At 37.6% G+C, this 20,085-nt stretch overlaps 1 protein-coding gene across 1 annotated transcript in view; it reads right to left on the reverse strand.

Annotated features, from left to right (window-relative positions):
- The window catches only part of LOC107098567 (metalloprotease TIKI2-like), a 101,928-nt gene that overhangs the window by 80,839 nt on the left and 1,004 nt on the right, over window positions 1–20,085 (reverse strand). The window contains exon 2 of the mRNA XM_015396309.1: window positions 16,947–17,516. Within this exon, the coding sequence (XP_015251795.1) occupies window positions 16,947–17,516 (570 nt within the window). The remainder of the gene's footprint in view (window positions 1–16,946; window positions 17,517–20,085) is intronic.

Raw genomic sequence — 20,085 nt, forward strand, 5'->3', positions numbered from 1 at the left:
CGGTATCTGAAGTGGTATATACCATTTTTAGTAAATACATACAGTCTTTGTGCACATGTAAATAAATATTTATATCATATTTATATTACTTCTGGATAGATGCAAACTACATTTCGTTGCATTGTACTTGTGATAGTGTAATGACTGTAAAGTTGAATTCTATTCAATTCTAAGTGGGTTTGCACTGGACATATAATGCATGTTTAGTAGTGCATAAACAGACCTTTATCTTTCTTCCATTTTTTTTAACTGTCAAGGATAAAAATAATTATCTGCCCCACCTGCTCACAATTAATACAGGCCTTACTTCATCACACAATTTCCCACACTACCCCACATCTGTGACTCGCACAACTCACATTCACCTCAACAGTCTCTCAGGATGACATGTTTCCTTGCTAATCTGTTTGCACAACTCCGGTGTGACCACAGGCCAATTATACACGGTCACATGAAGCTCACCCACAAGACTGAATGAAAAAGAAAAATGAGTAAAAAGCCACCCACTGAGAGACCCCTCTTTCTCAATTTCTTCCCCTTCTCACCCTGTTTTTCCTTCCCCTGAACCCCCGCCACAACCCCCACGCTCGCTCTTCTCCTGTCTCCTTCCCTTATCCCACTCAGTTTGTGGGTGTAATTACAACTGCTCGTCTTTTAGGATGTCCCTTAACAACAGCACCCCTACATCCTCATGTGGACCTCAGCACTGCCAGGGATCACTTAGTGTATTTATTTATTTTTTTATTTCATTTACATTCCGTAAACTTTACCATGTGGTTGATATTATATTTAAACAGTTCCAGTGGAAGCCGAGAGAGTGTGTACCTTGGGAAAAGTAGAGGAGCTGTGCTAGAAAAATTGCTCTAATGAATGACAGGTGAAATTGAGCATGATTAGTTGGAGGGGTGTGGGGATGTGTGTGTGTTGGAGGGAGGTGGCAGTAGGGGGTAGTAGGGTTAAAGAAGAGAAATGGTAAACTCTTACAGAAGCATCTTATCTTTTTATTTCATTTCTTTTGTTTCTGCATATTGCTATAATTTGAGAAGATAGAGTACAAGTATCCCTGTATTGGTTTTGCCTTAGCTTGCAAATGTCACAAAATTACCTATATCTTTTCACCAATCTCTGGTCGCACTTTTCTTGCTTTTTCTCTGCTTTTCTTAACATAGATTTACATTACCACTCCGCTACACACTTCGCCATTCATTTTTGTCCTAATTTGCAATGTATGTGCTCTGATCAGCTCAGCAATGAAGTCATGATCCGAGAAGCATGCACAAATCGCACAATAGATCCCTGTTGATTGATGTGTAAGGAAGACCAAAACATTTGGTAATAAATAAGAGAACAGTTAAAACATGCCTCGCTGCCATGTGTACACCAAATAAAAAGAAGAAATTTTTTTTGCATATTTTAAAGCATTTTATTTTTATATTATAAAGAACAATAATTGATTACCTTAGACACCATAGATGTATAAATACATGTGAATATTTGTTAAAATAGGAAGGTTTTAACAATATCCATTCTGTCTTAAGTAAATTATAACTAAAACACTGCTGTTGAGCATTATCAGTTCCTGTTGATGCAATATAATCTGTTTAGATTGCCCCAGCATCTTCCAAATATAGAATCAATTTGAATGTTTGGCAGACGGATATTTGTATGCTGGTACAATCAACTCATTGGTTGTAATAAGTACATACTGTATGTAGTGCAATGTTTGCACTGCATCAGACCTTATAGAACTGTAAATTTATGGTAAGTCTTGTATTTAAGCATGTCTTTGCTCTTTAAGCACAAGCAGTACATGGGAATTTAGGCACGCAGTGGGGGAACAGGCCACAAAACTCTTAATTGTTAACAATTGTCTTAATGTTGAATCCCCACTAAGATATTTTTCTTACTACTGATATGCTTACCAAGCTTCTTAGATCATTAAAGCCAAGGAGACAATAACTAAGCGACTTAATTCTGCATAATTATATGAGACTAAAATGTCATGTTCAACTGCAGATCAGGGAGGAGGTCTAAGCTAAAGGAGTGGGGTCAACCAGAGGGTAAGTGCAAGACTAACTCTCTCCCACTACAGAGAGACTAAGTTCTTCAGTCTCTAGTTTGAAAGGCAAAACAGGGGCCTCTAATCCATAGGAAAGAACCACCAGTTTGACAGAAGCATATTGGTTGGGATTATAGGGATAAGTCAAAAAACACAAACCCTAAAGCAAAAATGCAGCTCCAACCAAAATGAAATGCTTCAAGAAATTGAATATAGTGTTTGGTACCATCATCCCAAACCCCATCATTCTTTTATGTATAACAATTAATCACCTGGCTATGCTTTATATCTATGTTAAAAAACCCCAGGGAGTCTACCAGGGAGGATGAATGTCTAGGTGAAGGCTGGTATTTTACACATTGAGCTCAGTTTGACTTGTGGAGTTCTGTTTATGTGATTTTCTCTGTAATCTCTAATGTGATCTCTCAGTGCAAAACTGTTAGTTGTACTCATACTAGAACCTCTGATGTTGTGTTAATAGTAATAGAATCTTTCTCTTGCCTCCCCCTTTCTCTGTTGACCTACCTGTGAGTTGGCTTGCTGCCTGACTGATTGTGGGCTGCTCTTCCCATTTATCTATTGACGTACTGACCCTCAACACTCCAGCTTCAGCTAAGATATTATGCTTAAAGTAGAGGTGCGCAAAGGGAGGCCTTATACTTACTTATAGTGGTCAAGATAACACAGGAAGATTTATGTGCTCTGCTTTAAAGTTTGTTTAAAGCTTCATTTCAAGACCTCCACCAACTTTTATTCACTCTCTACATTTAAGCCATCCCCATGGAAAGCAGTGGACTGCTATTGTGTGGCAGCCCAATGCTTTCCAGCCCAATTGCAACCTTCTCTGAGCACAAGCGCACTGCTCTAATCTCTAGGCCAAGACTCCCATTTTTTTACATCTTGAGGAAACATAGAAATTTGAATTGATTTTAGGTTGAAACATGTTTTAGAAAAAAAGTTAGAACCCCACAACCACCCCACTTAAGCAACCCTTAATGGAACCACCTTTTGCACAATTGCAAGTTCTTCATTTCAAATAGGTTGACTTGTATAAAGACTGAAGTTTTCTATTTTTCTTAATAAAACAGTTTAAGGTCACACAAATTTGATGTTACCAGTCCGCTTCTGTCACATATTCGAAGGTAGAGTTAGACCTGCATTTTGACTGGTCTATTATAACACAAATATACTTTCATTTAAAACTGGAGTCTTTAACCCTGGTCATCAGGATCCACTACCCTGCATTTTTCATATGTGTCCATGTCTCTGCTCCACAACACCTTTATTAAGCTTCATTTTATTGAGAGGTTTTAAAGAAACGATTGAATACATACAACAATAAAGAAGGCCTGCTCTGCTTTAGAAACTCCTGTGCAAAAACAATTCATCATTAAATGAAAGACACCCTGAGGATTTTTAACAAGACTGTCATACATCGTATTGAGTAACTTCATTCAGAGCTTCTTTCAGAGCTGCTGTGAGACAAACCACTACAGTATTAGTTGTCCTCCGTGTAGAAACATGCACAGTTTTAGGCAAAACATTTAAATTTCCTTCATTTAAATTCATTTCAGGTACTATTAACATTTTTATTTAATTCTATGTGTTTATGCACTACTTTGTGTTCTTCCACCACAAATTCTAATAAAACAAGAACAATATAAATCTGTGGAAGTAATGTGATGAAATACAAAAACTGTATACTTTGCAGGAGTCTGTTTGTAAGGACAGAAAGAAGCTTGACCTTAAGGTTTTATTTTTGCAATTGGTGGTGCGAGGTGGGGGTGTTGTACAAGAAGTAGTAGACGAGCAGCAGAGTGTGAGGAAAGACAAAGTATTGCACTGGGTAGACAGATGGAAACAGGCATGCTGAAGTGAAGCACAGGTCACATTAAAAGTGGGTTCAGTGAAATGGCTCATCTAATGCTATTTAATCCTAGAAAAGCCTGGAGCTCACTATACTCAACATGCATGTGGTTCTCTATTTTTGACCATTGAACTGCTGTGTATGTGTAGTTTATGTCACATGCAAACCAGGAAACTGAGTTTATCATGGACCGGGAATCCAACATGGAAACTTGCATGCCATGGCGTGCTGACAATCCCTTTTTCATGTTCACCTACTCTGACTGATAATAATACACTATGCCCTCTGGTTAGTTACATGCCAAGTGGTGCTCTATCACTCGTTCACACATGCAAAGTATTTAAAATAAATACAAAGTAAAATTTGTAAAAACAAAACACAAGGAATAGAAATAAATGTTAAATTGAAGAACAGCTGATAGGGGTGCCAGGTTTAAATTAAAGCTATACATTTCATTTATATGTGCATGTATATATTTTTTGGTGAGAGGAAGTACTTAAAGTGACTTACAGAGTCAACAGGGGGAATTCAAGGTGGGTTCATGGGTCAACAAAACACTGGACCTTAATAATAACAACATTTTGTGACACTAAAGAAAAACAAGTTACAGTATAATGATAATTGCTTTATTCTGAGCCTCATTCCATTTTGGTTCAGTTTTTTTAGTTTTTCAAGAACTAGTTCTAAATAAAGTTCAGCCAGGTTAAAATGAACTGATTCATGTTGCTCGTTTACCACCAACAAAAGCTGAACTTAGTTCACAGCTAAAATCTCAGCTTGTTTTTGTTCATTTACCATGTTTTTAATAAAGAAAAAAAACACAAAGTTGAGGTCATCATTCACAATAAACGTTTGAATTACACCAGACACTCAGATCGCAAGCAGCTCTTTCTCAGTAAAATATCCAAATTTTTAATTTTCTTTCAATTTCATTTTGCAAATTCAGAGTTTGAATAATTTATTCACCTCCAAAGAGAGGCAATGCATGTTTATTTCTATAGTACAATTCAGTACAAATACAATTTCAAGTGTTTTACAAGAACTAAACAGTAAATACCAGAAAAATAAAAACCAGCAAAAAAAATAAATAAATAACAACACAAAAATAGCAACAAAACAAAAAAAAAAAAAAAACAGTTGGACCACAAACTTAAACTAATGATGCTCGTGTAAAAAATGTTACTACAACAGTCAAAAGCAGCTCTAAAGAAATGGGTTTTTTAGTTTTACTTAAAAGAACTCAGGTTTTCAACACTTTAACAGTCTTCTGAGTTTGTTCCTTATAAAAGGAGAATAGGAACTAAATGCTGCTTCTCCCTTTTCTTCCAAGTAATAAAAATGTTAGGAAAAGGTAAGTTATCTTGATGTTTCTAACTTACTGCACTACCTGTCTGCTGTATTACCTATGTTAAGAATAGTAATTAAAAATCGTTTCAAAGAAATCTGTAGCCTCTGAGATCCGTGTGGTCAAAGGGATAAGGATAGGTCTAGAAAACAGGGGAGTAGGGCAAAAAAGTATCGATTCAAATTGGATAATTTTCTCGCTTGGTGCTGGCCTCTTTGAAAGAATTCCTTGACTCAGCAAATAAATCTAAATAAATACCTAAATTGATCATGTATGTATTCAGTAGAGGTTGTTTTATCAGACAGAAAGCAAATATTCCTTTTTTTCTTAAATTTTTTTGGAAACTAGGCATATATTAGCTCTCCTTCTTTAAGCTCCTTGCCTCAAACAATGGTGATCCCTGGTTAAACAAAGATTATAAAATAGCAATGTCCAAAAAGACAACATTCCAGAGGGGCCATGAGGGTCCCTTAGGAAATCAGTAAGTCACATTCTTGTCTGTGATCAATCAGCCTCTGGCCCCAGCCAGTGGGGTCAAATCAACCCATCTTTAAAACTACCTGCCCCAACACACACAAAAGACGATATCCGATCTTTATAACTTTGAGGCATTTTTGCATTTTTTTGTACAACTACTGTATCTAAAAGTCAAAAATATAACCCAAACAAGACCACCTGCCTACAACAAAACACTTCCAACCATCCTTTACAGCAATTTCCTCCTTCTCTTTAGGTTGACACAATAATTACATAGAAACTGACTACTGTGTAGGTGTGCTTGGCAGCTTTGTTTCTCATTTGAAGGGAAGAAGTATGTATAAAGATGAAGACAGAGAGGTGAGGCTGTTACAATTTAAGCAGGAAGGAACATTTGTTTTCTCTGTGGGCGAAGGAAAGAAGAATGAAAGAGTACGTCAGCCTGCCACGCTTTACTCCCAGTCTCAGCAGCACTCGGCTTCAATGGAAAAAAGAATAATCAGATCTTCACCAAGAACATAACTTAGTCCAAGTCAAGTTATTTTTTTTTCCTGAAATTTATATGGAAAAATGGAACAGAAAATAATAGGTGCAAAGAAAAACTTAAGCTTTCACATTAACACAACAATAAAAACAGACATAAAGCATGTAACAAAAAAGAAAACCAAATGACTAAGAGAAATATCCAAACTGGGCTGAAAGTAACTTGAAATGCATGTTTTTCAAGAGGCCTCAAAATGTAAAGTAAAATTGACAGCCTAATATTTGAGCCTTTTCCAAACTTCTTGTGTCATAGACTTCTTTTCTGAGCCCCAGCTTAGTTTATGAAGTGTCCAAAAGTAGCTGGCAAGCCGAAATAAAAGCTGCAATGGAACATAACACTGAAGGAGATCAGAGAGGTACAATGGAGCAAAACTAACAAAGCATTAACCTTTTCAAATTTATTTTATGGCATGAACAGGGAAGGAAAGGAGGACAGAGTTGATAAGATGTGTTTATGTGTAAGTATGTAGAAGCATTTTAACATGCTGGAGGCTTAGAAAGGATGTTTAACTGAATTCAGCACAAAATGCATTGAAGCAGGTAAAAGGAGTCTGGGAAAATGTGTATATTGTTGTATATTCATACCAGGTAATCATTTAGTTTACTCCTTTAATTCAAACCAAATGAATATTTTGTTTTTTACTTTGTTCCTGATTGTACTTTTTGCAAATGAACTTTAACTTATGATAAAGCCAGATCTGTAACATTATAAAGAGAGGACAAGTATAGTATAGTAATAATTGTATAATAATTTAAACTGCAGACCATTATAAGTATGAAAAGTAGCTCATACAACATAAGTTCAGCAGATTTAACACATTTCATTTTCAACTTAGGTTTTTGCAGTAAAAAAAAGAATGTTTACTGCATGCATATTGAGACCCACTGCTTACTAGAAGCAGTGATAGTAAGACAACTATGGTGGCTTTAGCAATACATTCAACGCTAACTTAAACTTAGTATTGAAATCCAACAACTATGTCGCCTGCAGCCAGGTCAGCTCAAAGCCAGTTCATACAAAAAATACTGTTTAGAAGTGGACCACAATCAATTCAAAAAGTGGGTCTTGGCCACATTCTTTGGTCCGCACCACTTAATTGCAGCAATTTTGGTCAATTTTAAGAGGACGAAACATAGCAGCTTTGCTTACCATCTAGGTCTCATTTCAACAAAACTGACAAAAATGAAAGATTATCTGAAAATATCAGGTTTGATGGAAGTTAGTTGAGGACCCAAATGCAGAGATGAGAAGGCAGAGATTAGTTTCACTGATTTAATGTAGGAAGGCAACAGAGGCAAAATCCAAGAACTAAAAATACAGAAAACCAAAAACCAATAGATGCCAGGGGAAAAGACACAAGAGAAGCTAAACAGTACTGAGGACCTGCACAGGGAGAGTTTATATGAGAGACAGAACAAAGACTGGGCTAATGAGCATACAAGGAACAGGTGTGGATGAAGCATCTACAAGGGAGCTAGAGGAAAGAGACTGACACAAGGGGCAACAGAGGGTAAACAGGAAATACATAAGAACTCAAAAAATACAACCAAAATCAACTAGAATAATACAAAATGGAAATGAAACAACTACAAACTCAAAAAGAAAACTAAAACAGATCCAACACCATAACAGAGAAAAAATAGCTATTTTTATTTAATTTGATTGACAATATGAATATAACCATAAAGCCACAAACGGCACTGGGCAACCAGTCGCAGTTCAGCACCGCTGAGCCTATCGCGACCGCAGGAGCAATGTACCGGCTAACCATGCCGATGCCAGTGTGGTCTACATCTGACCAGCCTTTTGTTTTATGGCAAAAAGAAAAAAATCTGATGCTTGACCACACCCACATTCTTTAATGTAGAAAAAATCCTTTGATAACTTTTTCTCCCAAGGTTTAGGGTTAGGGTTAGGTCAATGTAGAGTGAAGTTTCTAATTCATAAGCTCTAGGAGGAGCTTGCTCAGATAGGTCATGAAGGTAAAAAAAAGAAAGTGATTGCTTTGATTCAATGGCAGGCTTACTGTGGAGTTTGGACCCATCCATCCATTTTTTGACATGTTTAATTCCAATTTACAATTTGTGTTATTGCAAACAGACCACATTTGACGCTTGGTCACACCCACATGCTTTGATGTAGACAAATTCTTTTGATAACTTTTGATCCCCAATGCCTCAAGTCAAGGTGGAGAGAGTTTGAAGTCTGAAACTCAAAAGCTCTGGGAGAAGTTCGCTCAGATAGGTAATGAAGGTAAAAAAGCAAAGTAATTGCTTTGATTCAAAATAGCAAAATTTTGTGCAGATCGAACGATCTCTGGGGAGATGAGTGCCAAAAGTATGGTCATGGTGAAACGCCTCACTTTGCCACGTCGCTGTGGCAACGCCATTAAACTAAACCTCTCTGTGCCTTAAACAAAGTTAGACCAACATGTTTTCTGCCTTCTGACTTAGTTTCAAGGTGATGAAGTTAAAAATGACAGAAAGAGTCCCTCCCAAGTGAAAAAAGTGACTTTTTTCCCTAAGGGGGCAAGCACTTTGCTGCTCAGGCCTAAATACCCCAGAGCTTCTTTACATTGAAGAAGTAAGAAATTATCTTTGCAGTTGGGTTTCTTTGTTAAAAGGCCATGGTTTGATAAAAAAACTTTGAAGTTCAATTTCATATTTATTGCATTTTGTATATGAAATGTTCAAATAAACATTAAGGTGAAAATATCTGTTCATATTCTGGAACAAATAAATATTTAACATCTTAATGTGGCATAAATAAGTAAATTAATGGCCATCCAAAACAAATTTTTTGTGTTTAGTAACAATATGGTGGAGTCATTACTTTCAGGTACTCAAAGTGAAAAAGAACATTGCCTCAGCTGATGTCTGGAAATGGAGACGCCACTGAAAAGTTCAGAGAGAAGCACGTATTTTACAGCCATTTTGAATCTACTGAATATGATTTATAAAAATAGTTTGATGCAGTTTCTTTGAAGGAAAAAAAATGGAGCTCTGGATATGCAATTAACTTTAGTATTAGAACTGTCAATTCATTTCTTCCATCTTTGTTAAAATGGAAGAGAGTGAAGTGTTGATTACTTTCTGAAGCCTGTCTGAACTCCTACCTGATGCATTCCACAGTAGATCTAAGGCATTTACTTACTTTCTCCTAAAATATATATTAACCGGAATTGTTGACATTTGTTTTACCTACAGTGTACAGTGCCACTGCAACCAGTTCCATCTCTCCTACTGAGTGCTAGCCAAGATGTAATGCTCTAAGTGCTTCTGGATGGTGCTGAGCTATTTGGTCATTAAAAAGTCCATTAAGTCATTAGGGTAACAGTGGGACTGCCGTCTGCCTGCAGGAGGGACCAGATGATCATCCAGATAGGTTTTACCTTGCAGTTTTCCACATTTGCGCAGATAATTATAGGTTAGTTATGAAAGGCCCTCAAATGTCACGCCTTAAGAGTTAATAGATGTCACCAGCACACTTTAAAGGTAATCCCCTTCCTTTTGCTTCTCTTTCTTTTTTTTTTTTCACTTGATGTGGGTGTATTGATATTGTGGGTTCAGATGAGCAATGAGTCAGCAATGAGACAACCAGACCCTTGGGTCATGTCAAACAAAAGAAAGGAAGCAGGGAGAAGGAGTCGAAAGGGAGGGACAAGGTCATAGCAAACAAGAGTGGAGTTCAGAAACAGAATCGCCTTTTACAATCAGTCAGAATACGGCCAGATCATCTCTTTAAAGCTAGATTTAGTCACCCATTATAATATAAATATTTAGATTTCGGCATAGTTGATTGTGATTGAAAATTAAATATTTCTTGTTTGACTGAATACAGTCCAATGACAACATTTTCTATAACACTTTGTTCTTGACCGTTTTTCACAGTAGTGCTTGTCCAGGTAGTGCAGAAATTTAAGGTCCTGATCTACGAGTATCATACTAGCTGCTTAACATAAATGCTTGTTAAAGATTCTGTTGAAATGTTTTTACTTGTATCTTATGAATTTTGCTTGTAGGATAAAGTTCCTGCAAGGAGATATCCTTATCTTCTCCTTGTACCATTCAATTTGACAAGGGATAATTATCCAAAAATCCATTAGCCAGGCCCAGGTACAAACTGATTCCAAATGCTATTGTACCATGGCTTTTACTTCATCATCCAAAATGGAAAACAAGGTGATAGGGATCACGGGTCCAGAGAAACAGCCTGGGTTACTAGGGCAACACAATTAGTTCCATGCAACAGTAGCTGCAATTCCATTACAAAAGTAGGCAAAACTATGTTGATATTTGCTCATTTGAAAATATTTTTTTTAATATTTGACTTATTTCCATTATATGAGAAACACAACAAAAACTGCCCATGAAAAAGTTGTTCACATCTAAAAATAACATGGCAGCACTAATAAGTTATTTTTGTGTTTTTATTGAATTCAAGAAAACATACTAACTGATAGTAAAACATATATTGGAGAGAAAAAATATATAATTCACACTGATAGCACAACCTGATGTTATTTGAGATAGATGCAAAGGTTTTGAGAAAAATTATTTTGTCATTCAATAAATAAAAGATAGATTGACATTTGGAAAATGACTGACAAGTAAAAAATTCTCTGAGAAATATAAATTTCACTTTTAAAAGGAAAGAAAAATCCTAAATCAAGAGCAAGATAGGTTTTGAGGGAGAGAAGAAAAAGTTTGGAGAGAAGTCTATTTTTTTAGAGAAAATGTTTTCACTCTGATTACAAAGAGAATAGGAGATAAATCTAAACAGTATTTCAGCCACGGCGCTAGTGCTTATTGCACTCATCATCACGAACCACATGTAAAAAAAATCCTCATATATGTGAAGCATATTTGGATTCCTCATGAACCCAAATATGCTGAACCATCATCCTCCAACTACTCCCAGTCTTCCTCTTCCTCATTTGATACAGCAGTAAGGTCCAGTTGCACATCGCATCACTCATGTGATGTGAAAAAAAGTGTTTCCATTTGTGAAATATAAGAACTTCAATATGAACGAAATACCACCGCCTCGAGCCAGAAAGCTTGTAAGGATAAATGTGAGGTTTTGTTTGTTTTTTTAAATAGCGAGGTTTCCATTTAGCAGATTTATTTTCATAAATACAATTTGAACAGTCTGAGGGTTACAGCTACTAAGGCTACTTCTTCTACTACATTCTACCTTTAACTTTAAACCCTAAAGATTTTTTCAGCAGACAATATGTCATGATTATGCCCTTTGGGGACTTTAAGTTTCTTTTTGAGTTTTCAGTTACACTCTGATTTATGTCTCTCTGTGTTTCCTTCATCATCGGTTTCTTTTCAATTTTGTGTAAATCTAGTTGTTTTCCAGTTATATTTAAATGGGTAATAGAATGCAAAGCGGTGTTTACATTGTCATAGATGAATAACGATAGTTCAGTGGGTGAAATAGACATACAGAGTAGTTCAAACCCCAACGACACCTCCTTTCTTCCACCATAAAATGGGTGAATCCAAACAAACCCCAAAATTGACATCAACTCGGGGATGTTGCCATATTGAAGTGTTGACTGCTGGGCTACTGACTGGACTGGCCCGTCCTCAGCGGGAGGAGGGGCAGCAGGCAGGGGGGAAGTATGGGGCCGCCTGTGACCAGCCTACCGTCAACAGGTTGGTTTCAGTCACTCCATCCCCTGCTGGCTCCCTACCCCTGTCCGCCGGGTTTCCCGGACCAGCCCCAGAGCTGATGGCTTGGTTCAAATGATCGGAGTGTTTCGACTATGTGCTGCACTGTAGTCGACCAAATTCCATTTTGAAATTCCTCTGGACATTTTTTTAGGTATGAAAAGTAGGACATGTCCGGGAAAAGGAGGACGTCTGGTCACCCTACACATATCAACATTTTGATGTTTTAGTGAGTGAGTGCTTGTTGCTATGATGCGTCTTTGCTCAGCAGCTTTGCTTGCTGTAAACTAGTGTTACCCCGATACCGATACCGGTATCGGACGGGGTACCGATACTGCCCTAAAATGGTGGTATCGGCGAGTACCAACAAATAGGGCACCGATACCATTTTGAGAGCCATAAGTTTATTCAACTATTGTCACCCACTCCTGGTAGGCAATAAAAAGTTCTACTGGATTCACTTTGTATTAGATTTTTTCCTGCTTCACAAAGGTAGGCAGCAGCTTGACAAAGCCATGATGGCAATTATTTTACATTATTATGGTATCGGTATCGGCCGATACTGCACAGCCAGGTATCGGGTATCGGGGCCAAAAAATGGCATCGGCGCAACACTACTGTAAACCAACCAATCAGCGCACAGCTCATCTATATATTCATGAGCATACCATAGAAGAAAGAAAATCTGTCGCTTCATTCTAGGGCCTTTAACCAGGCTTGCATTAGGGCTCATTATTTTTTTTAGCCCATCCAATGTTACACACCCTATTCAGAGACCTTAAGGAGCAGCACCAATACCCTATATAATCATTCTATGACCCCTTTAAGCAGTGTTGTATTTTTTGAGTTACTCTCTGTTGCCCCCCCTGTGGCAGTCTCCTTTCCACTAGTTCCCTTCTAGTTACTCCTATCCAAACCTGCTCCCAATCAGCTGATAAGACCATTATTTGTTCTGTCTCCCATATATACGTCTCCTGTGCAGCTCCTCTTTGCTGGATTATCCTCATTGCTTTATTTCTTATGTTAGTTTCTCTGAGCGTCTCACAGTTTTTGATTCCCAAGTTGCTTGCCTGTTGTTTCTGGATTATTTGCTTCTTTGCTATCAACATCTTCATTAAATCTGAAAGAAACCATCTCTGCTTCTCCGTCTCTGCATCTTGTAACCATATTTTGTATGTTTTTTTTTTTTGTTGTTGTAGGATAATCCAGTCTAATCAGGAAGGTAGTACACTTAAAGAAGCATTGTTAAACAAAAATGGATTGAGACCAAGAAGAGACCAGAGATTCTATCACCTAGCATTCTCCAAACCTTTAACCCTATTTAAGTTTCAGCTATTAAGTGACAAATGATTCTTTCACATGTCCCCATAAAAAGCAGCTGATGGAAACTCAGCTTGGTTCGAAACCTAGCTGGGTAGAGGTATTATGGGCCAGCTCAGCGGTGCCCAGACTTAACCCCAGGAGACTGCCAGTCTCCTTACTGCTTCACTGCTTGTGACTCCACCACCACCTCCTACCATGACCTATGACCCCTGCCCAGGAGAAAGGCGCCACCAATATGATGTAATTTCTCCTCGACATGGGCTACTGGCCTCAGCTGAAATGTGACCCTGGGAAAATAAATATGTGTTTGCTCGGCGGAAGAGAAAGAAGCTCACAAGCCAGATCTGCAATGATGCTTTCCCAAAATTAGAGACATTTCTTACTGACATTCTGTAAGCTGAGTATCACAGTAAAAACGATTCATTAGAATGTGGTACTGCGCATCACAATTACATAACTCGATTGGTATTTTAAGACAGCTGGGATTATTAAAAGGAATGTTTTCAAGCTGTTGGAGATTTGATCAAAGAGAAGTGTTTTGCCTTTGATGCAATTATGAGACATTTGACGGATGCATATAGTTAATAAATGCTGATGGAACTTAAATGACCCACCCTTGTGGGAAAAAAGAAGCCTTTGCAGGGATACCAATATACAGCTTGCACTCTTTGAACTGACTTAACTTTCTCCAGCCTTTTCCAATCTGCACTCAAAGCATTTGCTCCTCGCTGTCCTGCCCACCTGTCAAGCTGCATCAGCCCTCAAAAAGCTAGAGAAGAACCATGCGCCATGGCCTGCCTTTATTTCCACAGCCTCTAAACTGCTTCTTACAGATATATTCACACCTCTTTATGTTCTAAAGAGACCACTAAGATCTTCTATGTTTTACAACTGTTCATTCACAGCTTCATGATGAAAAACTCACACTTTTAGAATTTAAATGCTTTTCTTTTCTTTTTCATTTTTACATATGACATAAAAGGATACAGTTCTACAAAAGCAAAAATATGTTTACATCTTGAATGGAGAAGTATTTAACCTCCTACATCTCCTTTTTTTAGCACAAAAGTAAAAAAATGCACTGTATTTACCGAATTTTGTTATGATGCTCAAAAACATGAAAATTAAACGAAAATAATTAAAAGAAATTACTAGTCTGATAAGTAGATTTTTTTCATGATTTTTCAGATTTGGAAAAATACAAAAGAAAATAAAGCATGAATACTTAGTTGTAAATTCAAACTATTATTTATCACCTTCTTTAAAAGCTAGATCCGTCCATCCGACTTTAAAAAAGGAGAGACTAAAAAAGTCGGGAGTCATGATATAAAAAACAAAAAAAACAAAAAAAACTGTGTTGAACATTGTATAGGACCAGCAGGTGCTGGTGAGGAACCCATTGTGTGGAAAATTAGTTCACTTTTTGTAAAAACTTTTAAAATCTACACAATTCAGCTGTTTCAATAAGATCAAAAACACGTGAACCCTGAGGTTTGGAAGTTTTGTAATTTCAGTTCTTCCTTTCCTAGTAATCACTATTAGTAGTGAAATTATGCATTCCAGTATCCCAGTCCCCATCTAACCACTGTTTCAAATAACATTCTATCACTAAAAAGTGGGTCTTTCACTCTTTCTCGGTGCTTTACTTTTTCTTTAGTTCACACCCACACAGTTTCCCTTTTGACCGAGGTCTATCCATTCTCCTGACCTCATCTTAGTTACAGTCAAGCGTAAAAGGATCCAATCAAGCATGATTTCCAGATTAAACCACATATTATTGTAAATTGCAATAATGGTTTCCATATCAGTTTCCGTACAGCTCTGTGTGCTTCTTGTACCTCTATAGAGAAAAAAAGGTCTAGGCTTAGGAGTTAGGAGCTGCATGTGCACAGGTTGGGTGGATATCATGTTAGTCATCTTTTTAATTGCCAGTAAAGTCTGGATTTGAACACCTGCCATGTCAGTTATATAAAAATGTTGCACATTAAAACTGAATGCAGCTTATATGTCCTACATTTATGGTGCCTTGCAAAGATAGTCATACTGTTTGATCTTTTTTTTGGATCAGTATGAAGTGTTACATAATTGTGAATAAAAACAATACTAAAATAAAATAACACAGCAATTGAATGTATTCACATTAGTCATAATAAATCGATCATTGAAATAATTGTAAACTTCTTTAGTAACTAAAAAACCATTAAGTGGAATATATAGGCCGTAAAACATGCCATTTGCTGAAAGAACAAGCCGCCAAGAGCAGAAATAAAGCCAAAGCTGTGTAAAAAAACAAACATACTGTAAATTGGAAGTTAAATAAATGATTCTATTTTACATGGACAACATAATGCTTTTTGAAGTTGACATAAGAGCTGTGCAGTTTTTTCTCTTTTTTAACTGCTGATGTATCCCTTGTTAACAATGCCAGTGCACACTTGATTAGAAGGAAAATGTTACTGCATTATAAGCAACAAAATGTTTATTCTCTTTTTGCATTGTTATACAATAACTAAATGTATGTTTATGTTTTTTAACAATATTTTGCAGTTTAATTATAAAGATAAAATCTGTAAGAGTTTGATAGCTTTTTGTCCTTCTTTTTGGTTTGTTGACATTTCAGGGAAAAGGTGTGATGTAACACTAGAAATCCTCTGCACATTAAGGGAATGGCATGTGTACAGCATAAAACAGATGACTGCTCAGCACACACAGAGGTGGTAGCCTTTGCCCTCATCATCACTGAAAAACGGTTCTCCTTGCAGCTGCTTGTTTCCAGGGCCATCAAAGTTCCCAGGCATTTGCAGTGCATGCAGTGCCATTTTGACAGTGTAGTTAGAAAGTACTAATGAAAGAGGAGAGGCTCAAAAGGCACTGCCGCTCAATTTAGCTGTGAACCAATCTGTGCTGTCACATGGACTTTTAGCCCCCCACAGACTACTGCAGCCCACGGTAAACATGCCTGCATGGAGTCTCTGGTCTCTGCACGGCTTGAGCTCTTTGCAATATTTGCAGTGAAGAGCATCTCCTTGCTGCTCAGCCCCATTGCTGGGTTTTTTATCAGCTTGAATGAGTTTTCAAATAGATACATTTCTTCCTTCTCTATTGTATAAAAAACTAAGCTTTAGTTGTCTTGTTTTACTTATCAGCCCATTAATGCTTCATTTATATTTCAGTGTCAAGTTACAGTACAAGTCTAATAATTTGGCAAAGACAAAAAAAAAAAATCTATAGTCAAGGAATAGAGAGCTACATGCCGTCCTGAACTTTGCTGATCTGTTCTCTTATACACCACTCACAATGATACCTTTTTCTGCAGATTAACCTGCTGAGTGTGTTTGTGTGGTGAGGTGGAAAGGCGTCCATAACCCTAAAGCTGTCTCCATATATACACATTTTAGTGCTTATGCATCTCAAATTGTCCTCTCCCTCTTTCTCACTCAGTCTTTTGAAATCTGTGCATATACACTAAACTTTTATGATCGACTATAAAGCCCAGCCTCATTCTGCTTCAGAGGTACTTAACTATACACAGAGTTATGACGGAGACAGAAAGAAATATTTGACTCCAGTTCTCCAAATGTTCCAGCTGTCTCAAATCAAAAACAAAACAGTAAAAGCAACAGGAAAGATCATCCTTTCATCGCTCTTACCTGAGAGAAATTGAGCCCATTAAGAGGATGACACTGCTCTTCAACCCGCTCTACCGCGCCTGTCGTCTTCCCCATTCGTTCTGCCTCTTGAGCCAAAAATAAGTCCAGCACTGGAGTTCCTCTGGACCGGATGTCCCACTCTGTCAACGAGTTTACCATCAGCATCACCCATACGGGCCTCTTCCTCTCCCAGTTCCCTGCAATAGCATTAAAAAGATAGTCGGCGTAAAGGCCACGGCCTCTCTGATCCGCCGTCATCCAGTAGGGCATCATATGTTTAATATAGTCCAGGTGGCGCTTCAGTCGACGGTACAGGTCTCGAGGCAGAAGGGTCTGCAGGTTTTCTCCATGGGGAAGCAGCTGGCAGCTGGTAAGCTTGGATAAAGTCAGAGGATCCGTGAGGTCCAGTTCAAAGAATACACTACTGCTTTGTTGGAAGGCTTGCTTGGAGCTATTGGGGATGAAGTCCCAGACTCGGGTGTAGGGAACGTGGATAGTACCAAACAAGTAAGAGGGTGGTTGAGGAGGTGTGCGGTTTACTCTCCACAGAAATGAGTTCAGCTCGCTTTGCTGTGGAAGAGGAAAACCAAAAGTGTCACTTTAGAGGAGTTAAGCTTACATAAAAAATACAGCTGAAGCATTTTTTTTTCTCTGCGCTCAGAACAAAAAGGTAAAAATGAAAAACAAAAAGCACTTTTACATACACTAAAAGGGAAATATAAGGTCGAGTCATGCTGGGGTTAAAGGAGTTTATCGTGAGGCTTTCTGGCCTGTAAACAGACCCTCTGGTAATGCTGAGGTATATATGTCTGTTGCCAAAGCCTCCTTATAGCCTATGTAGCATTTTCAGAGCAACAGTGCAAATTTAGTACAAGGTTGATGCTCCAAGAAACAAAAACCTGAAATAAAATTTCCTATCCATTTTGACCTCACTGTGATACTATTGTTTGCTATGTTTTTCTGCTCACCACAAGACGGAGATGCAACGCTGACAGTCCTAAACACGGCATTGTGTTTTTCTGTGGTTTCCATAACAGGAAGCATTTGTCTGTTATGTTTATATTCATAAAAACAATGTCACAATGGAAATTAAATAATCATAGTCATTTAAAATGAACATCAGACCGTGTTACGTTTTAAATGTGTTTCTTATTAAGAGCTCAGCCAATGTGCTGTGCATGTGCTATGACTTTGATGTTGGCATTATTCAAATATGAAAAAAGGATTTGCTTGTCTAAACAAGTTCAAACTCCTGGCCACTGAAACACAGTGTAATCAGGCAGCTGAGGGGATGAAACCCATTACTTTAAATAAAGTTATTCCTAGAAAATGTTTACTTCTACAATTAAATCAAGAAGATTTCCCTTGTCTGCTCTCCAGCCATATTGCACATTGCCAAGTATGTCTTTAAAATTTTAAATAGCAGCCAAAATGAGTAAAGTCTTCTTCTGGGATGTTCTCTTTAATTAATCGCAATGAGCATCCAGTATTTTTCCTGGCAGCCTCCTGCAAGGGCAAACTAAACAGAACTGCTATGGTCTGGATGATTTCATAACATTGGTTTGAAGTCTTCACAGATAAGCTGAGCTATTTAAGCAGAGTAGATTTTTAGCTTGGCTTTTTTTCATATATATTGGGTGGATTTGTACAGTACTTTCTCAGCTCATCATATTTCTGATAAGTGGGGCTGATTTCTAAATCCCACAGCAACACTAACCTCCCTTTTATATAGCGTATCCTTGGTGACCTCTGAAAATGGATGGATGGATGAATTTAAGCAAACTGAATATATGTATTTTCATATATTTATAGCCGAAAAACAAAATAAACCCTAATACCCTTTCCGTTCTACTTCACAAATATCCACTACTTGGTTTTAAGTTATCTATAAAGAATTGAAATAAAAAAAAAAGTATTTTTTAAGTCCCTAATTGGCAAAGCACTAGTGCACACATATTATCTGGTAGTTGTACTGCATCTAAAGCATGTTTGTTAACTACAAGGATGATGCGCTGAATACTTTAATACTGTAGCTTAATCTTAATGCCAAGCATTTATGTACAATAGATCCTTTTAATCAGAAGAAAGCCCTCGAGTACATAAACGTTACTGAATATGACTGTCTATATGCCAAGTGTGACTGCAAAAAGGCTCTCCCTTGCTTGCTTTTTTTCAACAGCAGTTGTCTGCGTACATATTCTTTTAGCTCAGTCATATGGAGTTTAAATGATTTAATTACCTTACATTTGACTCTTGTTACACTAAGTTGTCTCTGGCATGCGTATTGCCTCCCAGACAAGTACTGCTAAAGCTGCCTATATCTCAGATCGACCCTGTTGAGCACTTCGGTCTTCCAAGAATTAATCATTAGAAAACCACTTTAAAAACAGGCAAAAACCTTGCCAAATATTAGGGCGGATATCAGAGTTAAATAGAGCAGTTACAAAGTATGTTTATAATGTTATATATCGAATTGTTAACAGGTGAAAAACAATCTAATTTAGCTTTTAAACGTGTGACACATGGTTTCTAATGTTTCTAATATTTCTAAACAAGGGAAAATGTTGATATTTTAGATAAATATAAAAGCCCTTATTTTGGGTCAGGGTGGGAGACCCAGAGTGGCAGTCTGTGGGAGTGGGTTTCAAACTCACAACCTCAGGATTCCAAGCTCTATGCCCTAACCACTAAGCTCCCCCCGCTGATCATTTTGTAAAATTATCACTTCCTTACGCCTTAAAGGGTTTAGAGGATTTTTTGGCATCGGGATTTTGGCCCCGCTTGACTTGTAAGCGACTGGAGGCGAGATCCCCTCTGCTGAGGCAGCGCTGACTTTCTGGAGAGCCTTGATGCGCGGTGCTCCTTTTTTTATGAGGGTAATTACTCCTAATGCAAAACAGAGACCACTGTACTGACGCATACAAATCACACCAAGTCTTCATCCTGAACTCGGAAAACAAAACCATTTCAAGAGGTAATGATATAATGACATAATGATAATAATGGCAATGCAAATACTGGGATTTTGAAGCGTCATCCACCTGTTTCTGAAGCGACGCATTTTGTTTTTCCTCCTGTCAAAAGTGATTTGATTTGGGCACCTGTGCGCGCAGAAACTAAAATGATTTTCCCCTAATAA

Source organism: Cyprinodon variegatus, unplaced genomic scaffold (genome assembly GCF_000732505.1).
Source record: "Cyprinodon variegatus isolate N-32 unplaced genomic scaffold, C_variegatus-1.0 Scaffold790, whole genome shotgun sequence".
In the NCBI taxonomy this organism is placed as follows: domain Eukaryota; kingdom Metazoa; phylum Chordata; class Actinopteri; order Cyprinodontiformes; family Cyprinodontidae; genus Cyprinodon; species Cyprinodon variegatus.